A 22,160-nucleotide genomic window follows, 5' to 3' on the forward strand; every position below is an offset into this window, starting at 1 on the left:
TCTGGTAGAGACAGCAGTTGTCCCCTGTACTTATTGCTACTGCATGGAGTGAGGGAGGTCAGTGGGAGAGTTTCTCCCATCAATCTCTCTCCATGTGGACAGCCAGGTAAGTGGATTGCAGATAAGTCGATGCTAGCTACGCAATTGCTGTATCTGCAATTGACTTGCCTGCCAAGTACAGACCAAACCTCAGCAACATGAAACTAGGAGGTACATAAGATAAGTTAGACTACTGCAAGGGATACAGCAGTCTGGAAAGACCAAGAGCTACTGATCTAATGCATATACACATAGAATTGAAATGTCTGTGACAGAACAAAGCAGGGGTACACATTCTTCATCTTGGACACATTTCAGGACAGAAAGCTCAGTGCCAAATTTGTTCTCTAAGTGTTTTTGTTTGTTTTACTAAAAGCAAACCATAGCTTCCAGACCAAAGAGAACTGCTATTTTACTGAGAATAAAATAGGGCATAGGAAGAGTCAGGTTTGGTCTACACTAGGAAAGTAAGTTGACTGCAGATATGCAATTCTAGCTATGGCAATTGCATCGCTAGAATCAACATATCTGAAATGAACTTACCTGGCTCTCCTCACTAAGAATGGATGACAGGAGCGTTTCTCTCATTGACCTCCCTTACTCCTTGCCATTTAACTGTGAGGAGTACAAGGTTCGACTGCTGACCCCCAATAGGTCGCTTTTGCACACCCCTACCAGGCACACAAAATCAAACCCTGGAAGGTCGACTCTAATTGGGTTGATCTTCTGGGTAACATAAACATATCCTCAGAGGGCTGCAAAAGAAAGCTACGAATCAGAGATCTGCAAAGAAGTACTGTGGTGGTCTAGAACGTCTTCTGGGGAGGAACAAGATAATCTGCAGGACAATTTTAGGAGGATGTCGAAGATGAGTCAGATGATCAAGGACAAGCCAATATATGAGTAAAAAGTCAGGTTACAACTTCCGATCTGAGTAACAATTAGTGTTTGCTTTTTATTTTAAGAAAGTCAATGTGCCTTTTTTTTTTTTTAAATCCAGTCTTTCCCTCATAAATGTCTGTAGGACAAGGAGAAAATTCTGCAGAACTTGGCCATATTCCTCCTATTCCTATGAAGGGGCCAGTAGGATCTGGTACACATCAAAGGAAAGATCGTCACTGACATCAGTGAATAAAATCCATCAGTAAGCTGCTGGTAGAACCCAGCCCATCCTGATTGATCTGATGACAGCTTATTTTCCTAACTGAAATGTACTGCTGATATTCTCAGACCAGATCCACACAGACAGCCCCATATTACAGAAGCTATTAGAATTGGCAGTACTTCAGAGTAATGAACACGTCGTGAATGAACGTTGTTCATAACTCTGAAATGTCTGTAATGCTGAACAAAATGTTATGGTTCTTGCTTCAAAAGGGTACAATTCAACATGGACTTAATACAGCTTTTCATCTAAATTATGCGAAAGCAAAATGCTTTTAAGCATCTTATTTTAAATGAAACAAGCACAGACCTTCTTATCTTAGCAGACTTTTTTTTTTAAATCTTGTCAGATCTTTCCCTTTTTCAGTACTTTACATTTAACACAGAACTGTTTTGTTTTGGTGGTTTTGATCTCTGCAGCTGCCTGCATACGGCCAGTCCCAAATGAGGGGCGTGGTTGACTGGCTAGTCTGTAACGCTGGTGTTCATAACTCTTCGGTTCTACAGCAATTAGCTGCCCTGTGGACTATCTCAGCAGACACACCAAAGACGGAACAGGCTTGGTGACTGAACGCAACTCACCTCTTTAAGACACCTTCTCTCAGGCCAGGGTTCAGGCACATTAGGAGAATGTATGAAGAAGCTTACTTTGAAGATGCTTGGGCTCTACCTTTTATGTCTATCTGATAACTAACTTCTCTACTGCTCGCTCTCTCTCTCTCTCTCTCTCTCAAATGAAAAAAGAGTACAGTACTTGTGGGTCTCGACACACTATAGAATTACCATAAGAATCAGGATTTTTTTTTTTTTTTTTAAGTTTCCAATCTGACAGCTGTAATTTCACTAGTTTCCCTTCAGGTGAGGGCACTTACTCATACAGGAAAGAAGAAAGATCCCAAACCAAGCAGTCTCTAAAGTCCAAGGTCTTTCACTCTTACCACCTCCCCCCGCCAATCACTTAAAAAAAAAAAACACACTTCACTTCTCATTCAGTATCTGAACAATCAAATATCTGGTGCCAATTAAAAACTGATGAAAAACACTAGGTTTCCCACTAACATTCGTAATAACGACCAGTAGTCAAAGCCAGCTATTAATAACTGGTGGCCAAAAATCAGAAGCATGAAAGTTCTGAAAATTACATACATCATTTGCTCATCTTTAAATAACGTAGCACTGCACGAAGACAGCAGATGACAATTACTGATTTTTCTCAGCACTATTAATCTGTCCCAGTCTAAAGTACCAGCTGTTGAAATACCTGGCTACACTCCTCTCAATGCCATGTTTATTACAGTGAGAATGGCATTAAAGTCACTTCATTAGAGAGCAAGTCATCAGGATTCTGAAGTCGCTCCTAATGTCAGTCCACAGCTCAATCAAAAGAAACAAAAAAGCCTTTATGCAAACAAAGATCTCTAACATTTCTTCCAAGGCTCACCCTTGCCACGCCCCTCCCATTTGATTAGAGGCTGGAGTTGCTGCAGGGTTTAGAGTCTGGGCTCTGACATCTCTCCTTAAAATATGTTCCTACTTGTTCTCAGAAAGCAGGTGTGGTGGAGTAATGTGATGGCAGACATTTGATATTTGTCTTTATATGTTAATGGAGGAGAATCAAAGGGACATTTTCCAAGGGTCACATTGGGAAGGTGATCTAAGCTGTTCAAATTGTTTAAATTTTATGGGTGGAGACTCCCAAAATATATGCAGCTGGAATCAAATACAGATATACTTAGATACAGAGACAGAAATAGATAAATATAGCGAGAGACTGATAGGGAATAAATAATTTATACAAAATAAAGGTCAATCCAAATGTAAAATAATTGTTTCTCAATTACTTTACATAAATTAATTCCAAAATATTCTTGCTGTAATTTCACTCAGCTACCCTTTTCTCTGCTGCTGAAGCCTATGAGGTTACATCTACACTGCAGAGTTTTTGACAAATAACTTATTTCAACATTAGAAATACGTTATTTCTGACAAGAGCATTCAAACTGCAAGAGAATTTCAAAATGGAGCACTCACACTAGAGAGCCCAACTTTGAAATAAGAGCCATGATAGGATGCTGCCCTGGAGGCCAATTTAGTCATAACTACCTCTCCTTTGCACACAGAGTCAATTTTGAAATTGAAAGCGGGGTGTGTGCGTGTGCGCATGCGTCATCGAAAGTCGTTTGTTTTGGTGGAGTTACTATTTTGAGTTAAATTATTCCAGAATAAAACACTTTGCAGAGGGGAGACAAGGTACTCCCCCCCTCCGAGAAAAAAGGGGTATTTTGGGGGTGGGAAACGGTGTAGACAAGCCCTAAGAGTTTTGCCATTGACTAAGTTAGACCAGGACTGGGCCATGGGAATTTCTCTTTCAACAGCTACTTGTTTAGCTGCAGATACTGTAATATTAGGGATCATCCGATACAGATATAATTGACAGACGTGATTTACTTCAACAGCTTTCAGTCTCCCCCCTTTCATCGGTCTCCTTCCCCACTAGTATCTACTGGAGTCTTTTCTTAGTACTGTGACCTAGAAACTACGCCAAGACATTAAGAATAGAGTCACAATAGGTTGTGTGACCTATCCCTAAGGAATCTGAACCTAGCTCAATCAAATCAGACTCAGCAGTAAAAACATGTACTGAAAAATACAGATTTTAACTTAGACTCAATGCACTATTCAGTCATTTGTCAGATGAAGAAATAAGCATTCAAAACACAACTAAGAGCAATTTTAAAATAATTATTTTAATTGCTACTAAGTTAAAAAAATCACATGCCCAATCTTGCTCCTACTTTAATTAAGTCAGTGGGAGTTTTGCTTTTGACTTCAGTAGGCATAGCCCCAGCATCCCCACCCTGTTCAAAAACCCCAGCTAAAAATGACCAAAAAGTTTAGCATACAAACAAGTGTTGTATGGCATGTCACTCGGATTAAAACAACCTCCCAGCTGGGTATCCAGTGTTTGATTTTAGTGGCAATGAGCTAATGCAATGGAACAGAGACTGCCCCTGTGAAATGCATTGTTCAGCCACAAGCACTGACATTTCAAGAAGGCTGTCATCAGGTTTATAATCAAGAGATGAACTCTGTGGTCCTCTGTGGCTACTTCCCTTTCTGGGCTGGCTCCATTCTTTGTTGATAAAACCATCTCAATCCTCCAGTGTGAGCTCCTCCCCCGGACGGCAATCATTTAGAAAACTCAATGTATACAAACAGAATTTAAAATTTTGCAAAGCTTCCGCTACCACCACACTGGCTGACTAACGCACTGAGGCACTGTCTGACTGTTCATCCCCAGCATGTGCAAACCAGACAGCAGAGCCTTCAGGGAGATGTGCGCTTGAAGGGAAAACATCAGAAGACCCATAACCCATCATAATTCTCTGCATTCAAGGTGGCAGTTGTTTCCTTCATTTGCCTCCCCTCCAGCGCAGCGTCTAAGTCAATTACTGTACAATTAATGGTTTGTGTGCAATTCTCAGTGTGGGGCACATCCAACATTTTTGAACTCTCATGCTATTTTTAAAGGAATCAGTTTGGGAGAACTCTCGCAAAACGAGTTCCATGCTACTTCATTGATTGCATGCAGTAAGAAGTCGTTAAATGATAAGCATTGTACAGAAACGATCTGTAGATCGAGAGAATACTCCATTAACAGGACAATGGCAAGAAGGTGATCCAGTGGGGAGACTGCCTGTGATTCCAGTAGCTGTAATCTGGTCATGATATACACAATTACTGATAACAGGTTAGACCTCCAATTCTTTGTTGCATTTGCCCACGGGAAGGTTATATTTTTGCAACACATGGGGGGAAAAAAGACAAGTTTTGTTTCAGCTTGATACATGTAAAAAGCACAAATCACCAATTTGTGCCTCCAGCGTATGACTTCCATGTGCAACTTGAGTGGCCACCATTCTGCATGCGCACACGCTTACAGGAGATATTCATGTGGCACATTTCTCTTACATCCATGATCACTTCTTTTGCCCTCCTGCCACTAAACCACATAGGCAGATTTTATTGGAACCTTCCAAACCCACAGACTGGCTGCCACTGAAAACAGAAAGGCACAAGGCCAGAGCCTGGTGCAAATAACAGGATCAGAGAGAGAGGAGGCAGCTCCAGCTGATTGAAAACTGCACCAAATACTGCACCCAAACCAACCATTTTCCTCCTGCAGGTAAGCTGCTAGGAAAGAGACACACTGTTCAGACCTTTCCAAGCTGCAGGGGTCATGTCAACAATGCAGGAGCCGAGAGCTAGCTTGCCTGTCTGGAACAGGAGAAAACCAAGGGACCCTGAAAACTCTTCAGAAAGATATATTGGTCCTACATGTTACAAAAATCTGCCTCCATACTAGATAGCCACATTGCTCCCACTGATGTCAATTGCAAAAAAGTCCACTTGATATCACTCTTATAGAATCTGGCCCCAGAACTAAAAATGGAATTATTTTTTGAGGGGGGGCAGGCAGGGAGGGGACAAACTACCTGCTTTAGGCACAGGTGTTGCCAGTAGAGAGCAGCAATTAGCAGGGCACAGAAACTGAGCTCATACAACTAAAGTGGACTTCCAGGGTAGGGCTCAGATGGTTGGCAGAAGATGTTGAATTCAACTGGAGCACAGGGACCTGAAGGTTTGGGGCCCAAGCCAACCACCTTGCTCACCTTGCCATAAGGCTGGGCCTGGAAACTACAGGAGAGGAGTCAAACGGACAGAATCTCTTCTGAAAACCAGGTGTTTGCTGTCAAGGAGGTCAGAAACACCAGAGAACAAAGTCTGCGTTCCGCACAGCTCCACCTTTTGATCCTCAGGGGATACACATGCAGTCCTGTGCCTCCTAGCAACTCTACACAATCCCATATCGACATGGGAAGGTATTATAGGAGTCTCCGTGGGTAAAAAAGAGAATAACTATTTCAGTGGCCACTGGATCACTGCTCTTACTTTTCACTCACTTTCAGGAACAGCCCAAGCATGGAAAAAGACACATTTTTAAGAAGTCATGAGCACTGGCAAATTAGCATCTAACATTGATTATAGGCTTTTCTGTCACACTCCCTTCACCTGCTGCCACTTATAGGCTGGCAGTGGTCAGAGACAGACATGGCTGGCTTGCAGCTACTAGATGTTCATCAGGTTTCATTCTCAACATTGCCAGTTGGTCCAGATTTGCTCCTTTTGAAGTTAATGGCAAAACTCCCATTGACTTCACCAGGAGGAGGATCTGGTCCACGGGCCTCCGGACCTGGAGGAGCTGAAGCCAAGTTACAAATGTTTCCTTTTGAAATGCTGATTCTGAATATAAAAAACAAACAAACAAAAAACCCCTTTTTCCTTTCGTGGTCTATTTTCAAAGGGAAATCTGCATCTCTGCTGTTGCAGGCTGAGGCTCCTCAGGCTACAGCAGCTGTTATGTATATTTTAAAGGTGTTTAATAGCAGTAAAACAAGCACAGTATCTCTCAGCTATTTCTTCCACTCTTCCTTCCCCATCCCCCCAACACACTCATCATATTGGTAAGAGACACAGACCAGCACTTGGACAACGAGGTGGGTGAAGTCCTTTGAAATATGGAGGAGTAGATGGGTTATATTTATGGAGGGATAATGAGGTCAGCTGATAAATACAAGACACCACCAAGCCACTTTGGCTAACAACCACCAGATTGACTTCATGCAAGGACAACTCATTTGGCTAATGGAATAGGGAGGCTGAGCTACAACTTCAGGGCCAGATCCTTAACTGGCACATAACTCCAGTGACTTCTAGACAGAGCTTCCACAGGCAGATGCTCTCTAGCGCTTCGCTGTTTCACATGGCTGCTCTTACTGGAGCTCCGCTGGAATAAAAGCTTTTCATGAGATGTGACCTTAAAAGTTCACTGTTTTGTTATTTAAAACTCCCGACTTCCTCCACTTTTACCTCACTTTGTCATACCTACTGAACTACTCTATTGACAACAGCTGAAGTCCTGCGCTGCAGCATAAATCATCTTCAGTGGCCTCACAGCACCAATTTCCACATATGGGGCCAGGATAGCATTGCTTTGTTACCTGAAGCAGTAAGTAGCAGTACACAGCTTTTATTTCTGTCCAGCTTCACAGCCTGTCCCTGCGGCAGAGAGGAAAGCAGTCCCTTCACCGCTAGGGCTCAAACATGCTCCCTTTGAACTACCTTTGAGTTTTCCCAATGACTCCAAGGGGAACAGGATCAGGACCAGAGTGAGGGAGAGATGGGGCGTAAAAGCAGAGCTGGCATTTAATATCTCACGGAACCTGTGACTGAGAAGAGGAACCTGATTCTCAGGGGACACGTGGGAGAGAACCTACACTTCAGTGTCTGATGGCTGGGATGGTTTCACTCTTTGCTGAGTCCTATGGGGATTAGGAGAGGAAAACAAGTGGGGTGGAGGGACAAAAAGATTAGAAAAAAGATTCAAGTGACTCTGTTCCCTGCTCACTATGGTCCCTCAGAACCCTAAAATTGACTGGAGCAGGGGGACTGACACTCGGCCAATTTCCTGCATTGTTGGGATTGCCTAGGGGCACAGACCTGAGAGCGACAGCCTACCACTCAGCGTGCGCCTCCTTTTCTTGTACTCCTCTCTTCAAAAGTGCCAAAGCTCAGTGTGGCGCATCCCAGGTCTCTCTTTTGGGTTAGTGTTTGACCCCTCTGAAGGGAAGATAAAAGATGGCCAGAAGGGAGAGATGGTCACTGAATAGCACCATTACTAGCATTCTAAGAGGTTTATCGCATTCTTGCAGCAAAATCACACTCACTGCATGGCTGCCAGATACCTACAGCTCTCAGGTTACTTGCCAGCACTGTCCTCAGAGGAGCAAAACAGCTCTGACGTGCACATACGCACACAGAGAGACACAGATAACTAATTGTTCGGCTCTCTTTATCACCACAAGGGTGGTGTGAATATAAAACACCTATCCATAAAGTGAATGTAAACATTATTTCCTTACTAAGTTGCATATTTATTGAATTTTTCTTTCCCCTCCCCTTCTTCCAGTTCTTCCACCACAGGCTATCTACCTATGAAAGGTCAATGCAGCTTTGACCAGCACCAGCCTGACAGCAACTGCTGGACTAATGCCTGGACTTGAAAACAAAGCCCTGTTTTGGAAGTAGGGGAATGATGGGCTTTCAGGTATGCTTTCTGGATCATAGCTACGCTTGTGCTCTAGACAACTAATGCACTTGTATTTTAGAGAGGTATAGAAAAGGCTATTAGCATCTGTACTTGGGAGACTGCAGTGGAATGTGAGGTTTTACCATTACTCCTGTGCAGCACAATTTTTTGAAGAGATTTGCTGCTTTAAGGCCATCAAGTTCAAATATGGGGCTGGTGCCTGAGCATCTACTGAAAGCCCCCAGTCTTAAAGTAACACATTTTTGGCAGGAAAACACCCCAGACTTGGCAAAGTCCTTGCGTGTAAGGTCAGATGGACCACCTGATCACCTAATCTGAGTGCCTCTATATCTCCGGCCACTCTGAGGACAACCTTCACTCCAAGCCAACAATCAGAATCAGATTGAAATATTACAGGCGTCGTGAGAATAAATTGTTGTGTGCCACAGTCAGAGACCAGGAGTGACCAACGTGCACCAAGGCAAAGGTCAGTTGGCTCCTGCACACAAGGAGACTGGAATGGCTGTGCAATATATGGTACCTGTTATAGTCTCTGCATCCATTCCCAGCTGGTACAAGTGGCACTTCAGCAGTAAGGTGTGCGAGTGTTGGGGAGGGGTTCACATGGAAAACACATATTGGGACAACGTTTCAGAGAAGGGAGGGAAGCTTTTCAATCAGTGAGACAGGAAACAGTGAGGAACACAGGCCGGTATTCAGAAAGACCCACTCGGATTATCCACACTCCATGGGTCTGAACTGCACAGTCGGAAAGAGGTTGTTAGGTGAAGGAACAGAAAGTGCCAAAGCAGTCCTGGGGGAGAGCTGCTGAGCACCTTGGGAAATGAAGGGACAAAGTGTGGACTTGGCTAAGAATTAGCTAGTCCCATGTTCTTGATATCTTGCTACTCTAAGCTAGAGGAGAGCAGAGAAAGGATCATCTTCCCAGCCGGGAGATGACCAGATGTGTGTTTGGGGGTACTGAAACATGGATGTTACTGCTATGGCAGCTTCACTGTTATACAGCAAATAATATTCACTTTGGGCTCTTCATGTGAGGACCTCAAAGCACTTTACGAAAGGGGCTATGTACCATTATACTGCTTTTAAGATGATAGTTGGGTTACTTATTTCTGCCCAAATGTAACGAGCATCCAAGCACTCATTAAAATGTGTGGGAATGGTCGGTATTCTCCATCTTTGAAAATGAGGCTGTAAAGTGACAAGTCCAGGTCACCAGGTGGACACCTGGCCACCTCACAAAGGTGCACTGTCAGCCATCAGTTTGTACATGTCTGTGCCAGGACTTCCATTCCATAATTAGCCTCTTGGTGAGCACTAAAAGGAGAAAGCTTCCATCCTTTCAGAATAAAACTCTAGAAGCAGCAGCTGCTAGGTTCACACAAGTAGGATCCCTTTACAGGTATTGCTGCTCTGTTTAATCATTTGAGTCATCATTTGCCTCTTCTCAAAAACAGGTGGTAATGAGCCCATGAAAACACTGTGAGTTGCAAGTGTTATCCAGCACATCAGTCAAGAGATTGAAAAGACGTGAACTGTGTTTTTAAAACATCTTTTGAAGATCAGAAACAAAGCAGAACACCTCAACAAAGTTCCAGGCAATCATGAGGTTGATTTTCATCAGCTTTTAGGAAACCTGCATTTCCACAGCCCACACAATAACTGAGCTGTGGACAGAGACAGCACTTTAGTGTCTACTGCTGTCAAGCTTATTCCTTGCACCAGAACGAAAACCCCATCACGCTATAGCGTGAAGAATCGTGTTGGCTCAGGAGAACAACACAGACCAGTATTCATGCTGTTCAGTACAACAAAGCAACTATAATTTAAGTGCCATTAAAACCAAGCAGAATGAATCACAAGTTCAGCTCCCAGTAACAATAGTTACTCAGGAACCACGATCATCATTTTGAAAAGGACCTTAATAAGTTGCAATTTGAACTAACTTTCCTCACATTGGGACACCACTGGCTCCATCGCCCCACCACTACAGCCAATCAGGTTTCTCTGTCTTTCCATGTTTTGACTGTAATCCCAGAGACACTGAGACCATATACTAGAGAGAGAGTGAAGTCTCTTCTCTACACCCTTGGATGAGAGTCAACTGGCTTTTAGCTTAAACTGTAGAGGTGTCTGCACTAAAGCTCCAGAGGTCCCAGGGTCAAGTCTGCCTGTGGGCAGTTACAACTGGGAGCTCATCCAGGACTGACTGCTAGAAGGTCTCAGAGCTTTTCGAAAAAGAGAGTCAGTGATTTCCTGCACTAAGTGGAAGATGTGAGACACACATTCATGTTTGTCTACAATATCTGTATTATTTGTCAAGTGCTACTGGTGTGTAAGATGTTTTGCCTTTTCAAAATCTGGCATTTTTTCTCCTTCATTGTTTACCATCTATAATAATATATTGGATGTGTAAAATAGCGAGCTCTTATGAAAAATGAGGTGGGATCAGAGGATAGAATAGGAAAAGAACAAGTTAAAATTAATTAGACAAGTTTGATGTCTTCAAAGCACTGGGGCTGGATGAAATGCATCCTAGAATACTCAAGTTGCTGACTAAGGTAATACTGGAGCCTTTAATGATTTTCTTTGAAAAGTCATGGAATATGGGAGAGATTCCAGAAGACTGGGAAAGGGCCAATCTACAAAAAGGGAAATAAGGACAACCCAGGGAATTAGAGATCAGTCAGCTTAACTTCCGCACCTGTAACGAAGAAAATTGAGCAATCAATTTGCAATCATCTTGAACAGGGGTCTGCAATAAGAGGCCCATGGACCAGATGCTGTTCACCAGGGTTAGCCCCTAGTGGGCTGCCAGACATTTAATTTAACTGTGTGCTCACAGGTACGGCCGTTGATCACAGTTCCTGATCAATGGACACTATGGGAAGCATTGCAGACTGTGACGCTACTTCCTACAGATCTCATTGGCCGGTAACAGTGATCCATGGCCAATGGGAGCTGTGAGACATAAGATGGGAGCAAAACTGTCTGGAAAACCATTCCCAGAAAGTAGTTATCAATGTTTCACAGTCACACTGAAAGGGCATGATGAGTGGGGTCCTACAGGAATCAGTTCTGAGTCTGGTTCTGTTTAGTATCTTCATATGGTTTACATGATGGCTAGAATAAAGTTCGAGGGTGATACCAAGCTGTGTGGGGTTGCAAATGCTTTGATGATAGACAAACTGAAAAAATGGTCTGAAGTACACAGAATGAAATTCAAAACAGAGGAAAGGAAAATATTCCATTTCGGAAGAAACAATGAACTGCACACACATGAAATGGAAAACAGTGGCCCAGGAAAGCGTACTGAAGACAGGGATCTGGGCTATAGTGGACCAAAAGCTAAATCAGAGTCAACATTGTAACACTGTTGCAATAATAAGTGAACATCATACTGGGAGGTATTAACATTAGTGTTGTAAGCAAGACACAGGAAGTCATTCTTCTCCTCTACTCTGCGCTAATTAGGCCTCAACTGGAGTTTGTGTTTGGTTTTGGGTGCGACACTTCAGGAAAGATGTGGACAAGTTGGAGACAGTCCAAGGAGAGCAGTAAAAATGATCAAAGGTCTAGAAAACATGACCTGTGATGCAGGATTGGGGGAAAAAAAAAACCCTGGGTTTGTTTAGTCTAGAAAAAGAGAAGAATGAGAGGAGACATAACTTCAAAGTACATATAAGGTTGTTACTAGAAAACTGTTCTTCTTAACCTCTAAGGATGGGAGAAGCAGCAATGGGCTAAAAATGTAGGAAAGGAGGTTTAAGTTGGACATCATTAGGAAAAGCTTTCTACACTGTCAGAGAGGGTAAGCACTGGAACACATTGCCTAGGGAAGTTGCACAATCTCCGTCAACGGAGATGTTGAAGAGCAAGTTATTCCTATCAGGACTCAGCGGTTCCCAAACTTTTCCAGACGGCGACCCATTCTGACAATTCAGGAAGACTTGGTGACTCAAGACAATTCAAAAATTGGGGGCGGGGAGAGCAGTGCTGTAACTAGCTAATTTTGTGCCTGAGGCAAGAATCTAAAATTGCACCCCCTCATGTTTATACAGTCATAGTCGTTATTTCATAGAAAAAGGGAGACTGCATTTATAATAAAATAATAACATGATGTATTATAGGTGATTATTATTTTATTATTGTAGTTGATCTGAAAGGTGATGGGGGAAAGACCCTCAATCCCCAAACTGCCCCTGCATCCCAAGCTTAAGCCCCACACTCAGAGGCTGGAGAGGGTGAGGGGAAGTCACTCTCAGGGGCTGGGGGGCCACACTCAGGGGTTGGGAGTTGTGGGGAGTCACACACAGGGGCTTGGAAAGTCACACGCAGGGGCTGGTGGGGAGATACAAACAAAAAATGAAAACTGACAAATCAGCTACACAGAACAGATGGGGGCAAAAGGCGGAAGGGTGGAGGGGGCAGTGAAAATTATGTACTGCAGGAGTCTATTAAGTGGCTTGCCTGGGATGACTATGAATATCGAAGGTAAAGCGTAATTGCTTCTCTCTTGATAGGAACAGCTGCTGGATGTGGCAGCATTAAGGAGCTGCAAGTGGCTCCTTTAAGATGCACATGCAGCTCTGAGCTGCTAGCGACCCTTAACAAATCTAATCATTACCCATGTTTGGATCCCAACCCATAGGTTGGGAATCCCTGGTCTAGGTAATGCTTAGTCTTGCCATGCATGCAGGGGCCCGGACTAGATGACCCTTCAAAATTCCTTCCTATCCTATGGTTCTATCAGTGAAAAAAGAGGTGTGAAAAAACAGGCTAAAAATGGTGTGGATGGGTGGAAATGCGAGCTCACCCCCACCAATCCTGTTAGAATTTGTCAAAGAAATACAAACTGTACAGCAGAACTAATTCCTGGCATGTGTCTGGCAAGAGAATGCCACCAATATTGGGAAATGGCTGGCAAAGAACCAGTAGATTCCTGCAGCTCATTTCTACAGCGTGGGGATAAAGCAACTGGCATTTTTCCAGACGTGGTTGGCCTGCTACTGCCATCCACTCTCCAAGGATAATCCTATGTAGCTCTCCTGAGCAGCACACACATCATCACCTTGCAATGTAGTCTTGGTTTACCTTTGCCAAAAACCCACAGGGTGTGGAGCTCATACAGCATAGAGACATGAAATATGAAACAACAACACTCGGCATTTACTTGTTGTACAATGCTCCCATTATAGACAAGATGCTTCATCTCTTGTCAATCTCATCACCTGCCTGTCCCCCTTAAGGACTCAGAATCCTGAGGCCTGGAATGGAGGTGGTTCAGATCTTTGAGAGTGAATCATTCCCCAGGACAGACTAATCATTCAAGCCCTGCCTTTAACTATCAACAGATAACTACTTGGGAACAGCATGGGTATTGTGTGCTGGGATAAACAAGAGAGGCCACAGACAAATATTATGTTACTTGCTGCCTCGTTGTACAGATACTGTACCTGCCTGGAAGTTCATGGAACATTTCACCAGCTTTCAAAAGGAGGAGTTGAGCCATTCTTGATGACGGAGATTACAGACACTGCTGGAATTGTTACATTACATGCAGCCTAGAGAGAGAACAGCAGTCCAGCCTGTAACTGTGTTTTACACCCATAAGTATGTCCACAGTGGTCAAATTGATGATTCACTGGCCCATTATCCTGCATCTGAGAGTGGCCAGTACCAGAGCATCAGGACAGCATTCAGAACAGGGCAGTCAGAGTGATCCTCCCTGGGCTTCCCCAGCCAGCTTGTGACAGTTCGAGGTTTAGGCCTGCTCTACAAATTGGGTTGCATCCCTGACTATTCTGGCTAACAGCCATTGGTGGGCCTACCCTCCCACACACTCATCTCGTTCTTTTTTGAAACCATATTTTTACAAAACTTTTGCCTTTATAATATCCCCTGGTAGCGACCTCCACAGGCACATTTTGAATTATGCATAAAGTACTTCCTCTTTTTTGATTTCCATCTGCTGCCTATTACTGTAATTGGATGACCCCTGGTTTTTGTGCTGTGGGAAAGTGTAAATACTTCTCTCCATATTTCCACAACATTCATGATTTTATAAATCTCTGTCATGCCCCACTCAGCCATCTCTTTTCAAAGCTAAAGAGCCCCAATCTTTTTACTTTCTCCCTGTACGGAAGCTGTTCCATACTTGTGATCAAGATTTTTAAGCATCTCTAAATCTTTCCTAGTCCTATCATAGCCTTTTAGTGAGATGGGGTGATCAGCATAGAACACAATATTCATGCTGGATTTACCTAGTGGAATTATAATATTTTCTGTCTTATTTTCTATCTCTTTCCTAATAATTCCTACCACCACCTTTAGGCCTTTTGGCCACTACTGTGAAATGAGCAGAAGTTTTCAGAGAACCATCCATGCATGGTAACTCCAAGAGCTCTGTCTTGAGTGGTAACCGATAATTTTGAACCTAGTCACAGATGTGCCTGTATGGCTACAGAAGGTGCTAAAAATAAGTTATTTAAAGCACTAAGCAGCTGAACCAGACAGCCAAGGTATCTGGTTTTGCCAGCACAGCTCCACGAAACTGCTGTCTCCTCTGAGACAGATGATGCACTGGGAGACTACTATGGTCTCTTTTCATCTCGAAAGATGGGGTTAGCAGCAGCGGTGGGAATCTATGGGCAGTGTTTGAGTCTGCAGCTTCTCCCATGGCTTATCCATCCAATATTGGATTTGCATGGTCTATTGCAATAACCACCCATCAGTCTATTTCCAAATTCTGGAGTCTGAGAGTTTTTCCTTCTGAGACAAAGTTCTTTTGTGTGACTTGCACACATACTACCGCAGGATGACGTGCCCTGTCGTAGCAATCGTTGCCAGGTATTTCAATCTGATGATGTCGATTCCCAGAATTTTGGATTGATGTTGAACTTTTTCATGGCATTTTTGCATGTATCCTTGTATCTTAGCTTTGGTCTTCCTCTTGTTCTGTACCCACATGAAAGTTCACTGAAGAAACTTTATCTTGCCAGTTGATATTCATAATTCTGTGGAGGAAGCGAAGATGGGAGCTGTTCAGTTCTTATTCCTGGTTTCAGTAGGCGGTCCATGCCTCAGAACCATACAGCAGGATACTCAATACACATGCCTGGTATATTTGTATCTTTGTTTTCACTGTCATCTTAGGATTGTTCCTTGCTTGCTTCATAACCCTACCAAAAGTCATAGCTGACTTCCCAATTCTGATGTTCAGTTTTTCGCCCATGGATAGGTTTGTGGTGACAGTAGATCCAAGGTAACAGAATTGTTGAACAACATCTAATGGGCTGTTATCCAGAATGACATTGGGTCGCTGAGGCATACCTTGAGTGAACAAAACAGTTTTCTTCATGCTTATGTCAAGGGAAAACCACTTGCAGGCTTTGGATGGAGAATCCATCAGTGACTGTAGCATGGTTTCACTATGAGCAATGAGAGCTGCATCATCTGCGAAGAGGAGTTCCCTAATGAGGATATTCAACCTGAACTTGACAGCCTCATCCCATGCACAATCAAATTCTCTATTCACAGAACAGATATAAAGCTGGAAACAGAAGTGTAAAGCTCAGGGGAGCTGACAGTCTCTGTGTGCCCCTGGGCAAAGTTGGTGGGGGGTGGGGGTAGGGGGGTGGCTCTGCACTCCCAGAACAGGCAGAGACCAGGGAAGAAGGGGCAGAGACAAGGGCTACTGGTCCTCAGCATTGCCCTGAGTGTGCTGTGCCCCCTCCTCGCCTCCAGCTCCTACGCAGTGCCCAGCATGCACCTCGGCACTCCAGCAGCAATTTAAAGGGCCTGGAGCATGAGCCACTGCCATTGGTAGGCCCAGCAAAGCATTTCCACACTGCACGTCAGCAGGCACTAGCTCTGAAATAGGAGGACAGCCTTCATTTCTGTTCACCCCCTCATCTATCTGCTGACACTGCTACCAAGCGTGCTCACGTTCCACAGCCAATGGACCAAGATCTCCAAAGTCACCTCACACAAGCCGCTGAACAGACAGTAAATCTTCTGTCACTCAGGCGGCAGCGCGAGGTTTGTACCAACAACCGAGGAACGAAAAGCTTCAGGTTGAAGTTTCTCTGACTATTTTTAAAATGGAGAGTGATTTATACTGTAAGGAGAAATGTTGGTCATGATTTCGTCCTTTTCTGACAGGCTCCCACCAGACTGCCTATCTCCACTGGTAGGAGCAGTTCCGGCTGCAGTCAGGCAGCTTCTATCCACTTGTGTCGCAGCTGAACCTGCCCATGAACTGTTCAATCGTACCTGGAACGGCTGTGCAAAGGAATGGGCTGATGTGGTGTGCTCGATACGAAGTCTGGCAGCTGCTGGCAAGGGAAGAAGTGGAGCTGTGGCAAAGTGGGAGGCAGCAGCCATTAGAAATTCCAAAATCCTGCCTGTCATGCAATCAAGGAGTCTCTCCCTCAACCTTCCCCATTAGCCTCTCCCTCAACTCTCCCCTGCCTGGCCAGTGGTAGCAGAAGACAGGAGACAGAGCCCCTGCTTGCTCTGCAGCAGCAAGGGGGCAGGCTGGAGCCCTCGCCTTCCCCAGGGCAGCTGAGGGGCGCAGGGGCTGAAGCCCTGTTGCAGCCCCTGGGGTCCTGGGCTGGGGCCAGAGTCCCAGGGAGGGAGGCTGTGGATGTGGCAGCCCTAGTGCACAGGCCTGTTTGCATTCAGAAGACTTAGACGCATACCCTTCGCATGGCAAATTCTCTTGGTCAGGACCTGTCAGGTCCCAAGCATGCCAGATAAGGGAGGTGCAACGTATACTGGTCCTGTAAAAGCAGCAACTCACATCAAAACCAAGCAGGTCCCTGTGCAGTCTCATTCTAAGGGCTCAATCAGGCAATACATTTCACGTAGGGCCAGGTCCACTCTTGTGCAGCAGCTTGCAAAGCAAGAGGCCAAAGCAGATTGCCAGTTCAGAGAATGCCTACAAATGATACTGTTCACTGTGTTCTTACTGATCACCTAATTAGATGTTCAGCTCACTGAGGAAAATTAAGCTCTGCGCACACTTAAAACACACATATCGTCACTTACAATGTCCCTGCTTCTTAACAATCACTCTTCTAACTTAAACAACGACTAAGTAAGAACTTGCCACAGTTTAACTAAAATCAGCAGCTTTTGTTCTTTGAGTGCAAAACGAGTCAAAACAATTTCTTAAAAGTACAAAAAATACTAGGTTACACTGTCTAACTCAAAGCAGTTCAGAGGGTTCTCTGTAGACTTTGGAGTGAAACACCCACACCTGGTTGGAGCCCAAGCATGACACTTCAGTTCAAACGTTATTTTTAAAGAAGTTTCCTGACTGAAAAAGTTTCTGTCACAATCTTTATTTCTGGTAAAATCTCTATAGTCACACAAACAAAGCAACACAAAACATCTGTCAAAGCAAAATGTTGGTGGAAAAGCTTGTTCAGATTAAATGGGATTCTCGAAAAGGCCAGTACTCTTAACTGTTCTTTCCTTTGGCATAGTGGTGGAATCCAACAGATCGCCTGGGACTGCAGATAAAGTGGAAGAATCTAATCTTGTTCAGGTTAAGTTTGCACCCTGTCATCATCATCATCACCATCAGCCATGGGCTCAGCTGTGGTCTGACAAAAAGTGCTGATGATTATGTACAGTTTTAGGGGCCATATTCTCCAGCATTTTATCTGTCATTATGCAGTTATGTACTCCTCTGCCAAGTGAGTACAAAACCCCACCAACATCTCAGTGACTGCATTTCACATTAACAAGAATTCAGTGTGTGGCCAAGGACTGCGCTCTTCCATGATATTAATGGAGGTGGTGCAGGGTCTGGGATGGAGGCTGGGTGAAGAAGGGAGCTTGGGATAAGAGAATGGGGTCTAGAAAGGAGTGTGGGTGAAGGAGGGGGTCTGGACCTGGGGCAGGGGATTGGGGTGCAGGAGGGAGTATGGGTGCAGGAGAGGATTGTGACCTGGAGGAGAGATGCAGGGTCTGGGAGGGGATTGTGACTTGGAGCAGGGATGCAAGAGGGGACACAGGGGTTTTGGCTGTGACTGGGGGCACAGGATTGGGGTGCAGGGTCTGGGAGGGGTTATGGGTGCAGAGAGTTGGGGGGAGGGAAGCGGGGAGATGCCAGGTTCAGGCTCTGGCTGAGAGGCACTAACTTTAGGCAGCTCCTTACCAGCAGCCCAGCAGGATACGTGGCCAGGTTCCTGGCCTGCTGTGCCCCTGCATGCTGCTCAAAGCAGACAGCTGTGGGGGCCACATGTCGCTGCATGTCACATGCCCCTTGAGGGTTGCTGTGTGCTGCCTGCATCACATGCATAGCCAAGACATCTCCCATCAGCTGGTTTATGGCAAGAGGGTGGCTGGGGTGTGGGCAGCGTGCAAAGTGTAGTGAACCCATGTTCCCAGGGCCACACAGGCACTATGAGGAAGAGGGCCACAAGTGGATCTTGAGGAGCATCTTGTGTGTTAGCGGGAAGGGTAGGAATACATACAGCAGGTGACTGGATCTTAAAATGTCAAGTGTATCTGCCTCGGAACGGCAACCGTGGTTCTGGAAGGAGCAGAACCAGGAGAACTTCCTCTTTCTGTGTCACAAGCAGGTCCATACGGGGATGACATCACCTCTGGAAGATGGGAAAGATGACATCTGTCCTCAGGGGCTTCAAGGCTGGTGCACTGTGCTCCGAAGAGATTGGTGCCAATTCCTCCAGCAGAGTTCAGAGTGCTGACTCCAGAAGCAGGAGTTTCAAGTGCTGGTCTCTCTCTCTCTCTCTCTTTTGGTTCTGGACTTAAGGCCCTTTCAGATGCTGCACTTCCCTGGTAAGTGGCCCTAGGCACCGTAAGCATTTCCTCTGGGCAGAAGTTTGCCGCAGGGGCTGCATTGCTTACAACCCTGGGGGTGCTGCATTGCCGGGGGGGAGAACAGACAGCAAGAAAGGGAGAGAACCCAACATAGGAAACTTACTTCTAAAAAGCTATCTATAGTCTAAACAACTACAGAGTTGAACTGTGTACAACTAGAGCAGCCAGGGATATTTTGCCAAGCAAGAGATAGAGCACATCCACGATCATCACTGGTGATAAGGAGCTGGATGGGTGGCAGGTTGGCAGAGCCCTACATATGCCACCATAAAGGTGCCACTCCATAGCAAACCCAACTGGTCTCATGAAGGGGAACAGCCTTCTGGAGATCATGCGCATGTCACGCACACACCCCTACTGGAATGCACATGAGCAAGCACTCGCATTAAAAAAAATCAATATGCGTCAATATATAACAGAAGATGATACTTCATTTCAAAAGCTAGTGGGGCTGAAAATGAATCAATTTATGACCACCCATGACTGCATTTATGCAAGGAAAAGAGAATGGGAAACCCTGGGGACAAAGAAAAGAGAAAAGGAAACATGGCAGCTATTCGCCTTAGCTTCTCAGATCCACCTACCCAGGGCTAAAGTTAGACTCAGGGGGCATAAAGCTGAAATGCTCAGCAATGCAAAGAGAACATGAAAAATATTAACTTTGGCCCCTTTTAATGTGTAACAGTTTCCTCTTTTATCTGTTGTAAGTGGCACAAGAGTTGTGACATTAATAATATGTGCAAAGGCTTTTGCCTACCAGAACAGTTTTATAGTTCCACCTTGATAAATGAAAGCATTTATCACTGTTAACCCATTAACGTGTTTCTTGGAGATCTAATATTGGACTCACTGTAGCAAATAATGCTGCCCTCTACCTAGCATTTTCTTTCCAGAAAATTAATTGGTATTTCAATTTTTGCCTTTGTAATTTAGTCACACCCCAATCCTTATCTCTGCCAATTGCCATCGTCACTTGAAGTATGCAAGTAATTTTATAAAATGGATTTTCCAGCTTTCAACTGTAGACGTGGAACAACTACATCACACTACCTCTGTAAAAAGCTCGGCTACCTTTTCTGAGTATTATAACCTCTCTCCTGCTCTGGAAGGTTCCTCTTGTACTAGAGGATGCACACGATTTTCATCTTACTAAAACATCACATTCAATAGTATTAATTTACATGTCTAGAGCACCCTTTATCCCCAAAGACTCCAAAGGACTTTATAACTCACTCACTCTGTACACACACACATGCTCTGTATAAACAGATGTTGCTATCTGAACTAACAACCTCCCACTACTAAAATGGACCTCTTGTGTGCATTCCCAGCACCTTCTTTCCAAGTCAGTTTTCCATGCCTTATGTCATGACATGCTGTGATTTGAAGGCAAGGCAATATACTTGCTAGGAAAGTCCTGGGAATATATACAAGCAACTGAACATTTATACAATCTGGTCACTAAAGCTTCCTTGGCATCAGGCTACAAAGGTTAATCTAATGTAAAGTTGGAGCTGTGGTGAGCTGCACCTCCATTCACTTGCTTGGTCAGTGTTTACAATGTCCCCAGTTTGCTACTTGGCAGATGACCCTCTGGCAATTGTTTATGCAAGCAAAAGATGTTCATTATCAGCAATCCTGCCTGCCTAATGATGAAGATCTAAGAAAAAAACAGCATCACAACGCAATGCTCATCAACAGTGAACAGGGTCCCAGAAATGTTTGGAAGGAGAAGGTGGATACAGAGAATATTGGTCTCATGACCTACCTGAGAGACCTTTTTGACGACCTCACTGCCCACGCTAAGCCCCTGGACGTAAGAGCGCACTGCGATGAAGGCCCTAGTTGCCTTCAACTTCAGGTCCCTGGGAACTTCTCCAAAGGGCTTGTGCTGCTCGGAGTGTTTCCCCAGGCAGTCCAGGTACTCATCAGTGATGTGGTACTGTGGATTCATCAGTTTGAAGAGCCGTTCCAGCAGACGTGTCCAGAACTCGTTGAGGGCCTCTTCCAGGTTGATGTTGGATCCCCGGTAATAACGCCTCAGCTCGCTGTATAAGTCCTTAAAGAGCTTGATGTTTTGACTGTACAACTCTCCATAGATGCTAGGAAAAGTATCATAAAGCGTCTTCTCTGACTTATTCAACAAATCCTGAAAATAACCTGCAAAGAGAGGAAAAGAGGGTGACAGATCAGCAGGAGAACTAAATATCTCAACCAAGCATCTACATGGTTGCATCAATCAGTAGGCTGAGAAGAGGACCCAAGGACAGCCTAGTGTTGCTTCAGCTGCACATGACTGTGAAGGAGTTGGGAGGGGGCCTCCAATGCCACAGTGAAGGTGATGATAAGGGCTGATTGCCTTTGGCCCCTCCCACTCCCCTTCTGTTATTGGCCCTGCACCTAATAGGGCGCAGAGCTGGGCTCCCATCCCACCTTGTCTCAGGGTCTGCAGTGGCTGTTGGCACCACTGCTTTCTGACTGACCTCCTCTTCCACCCGCTATTTGAGGTTTCAAGCTGTACAACCAACACATAAGAATGGCCTACTGCCACCTGGATCCTTCCCGCCACCAACTTCTAGAAACAACACCAAGTGCAAGCTCTTCATTCAGGGACTCTAGGTTCTTCAAAATCTGCTGTGCAAAATTCCACCTTCTGACACTAGGCTTTGAGAGCCACATTTCTCCTTGGTGAGTGCACAGCAAAGAAATGCAATCAATCCAGCCAGGGCAGAAGTTAATGGCCAATAGGCTCGATATGGAAATGCCCATTCTTGGCCTTCATCAGTCCTACAGCAATAATGAATGGCTACAGCAAAGTGAAAATTCAATAAACCCACTTCTGCCTCTTTAGCTGCTCAGGGTAATGTATGGAAATCTCTCTTGAAATCAGTCTGACAAAGGGCTGCCAGGATTAAGGATACTAAGAGCT

The 22,160-nt window shown here is 44.7% G+C and overlaps 1 protein-coding gene across 1 annotated transcript in view; it reads right to left on the reverse strand.

Annotated features, from left to right (window-relative positions):
• Positions 1–22,160, reverse strand: part of GPC1 (glypican 1) — a 316,778-nt gene that overhangs the window by 42,232 nt on the left and 252,386 nt on the right. The window contains exon 3 of the mRNA XM_075004430.1: positions 21,000–21,391. Within this exon, the coding sequence (XP_074860531.1) occupies positions 21,000–21,391 (392 nt within the window). The remainder of the gene's footprint in view (positions 1–20,999; positions 21,392–22,160) is intronic.

Source organism: Carettochelys insculpta, chromosome 10 (assembly GCF_033958435.1).
Source record: "Carettochelys insculpta isolate YL-2023 chromosome 10, ASM3395843v1, whole genome shotgun sequence".
NCBI lineage: Eukaryota > Metazoa > Chordata > Testudines > Carettochelyidae > Carettochelys > Carettochelys insculpta.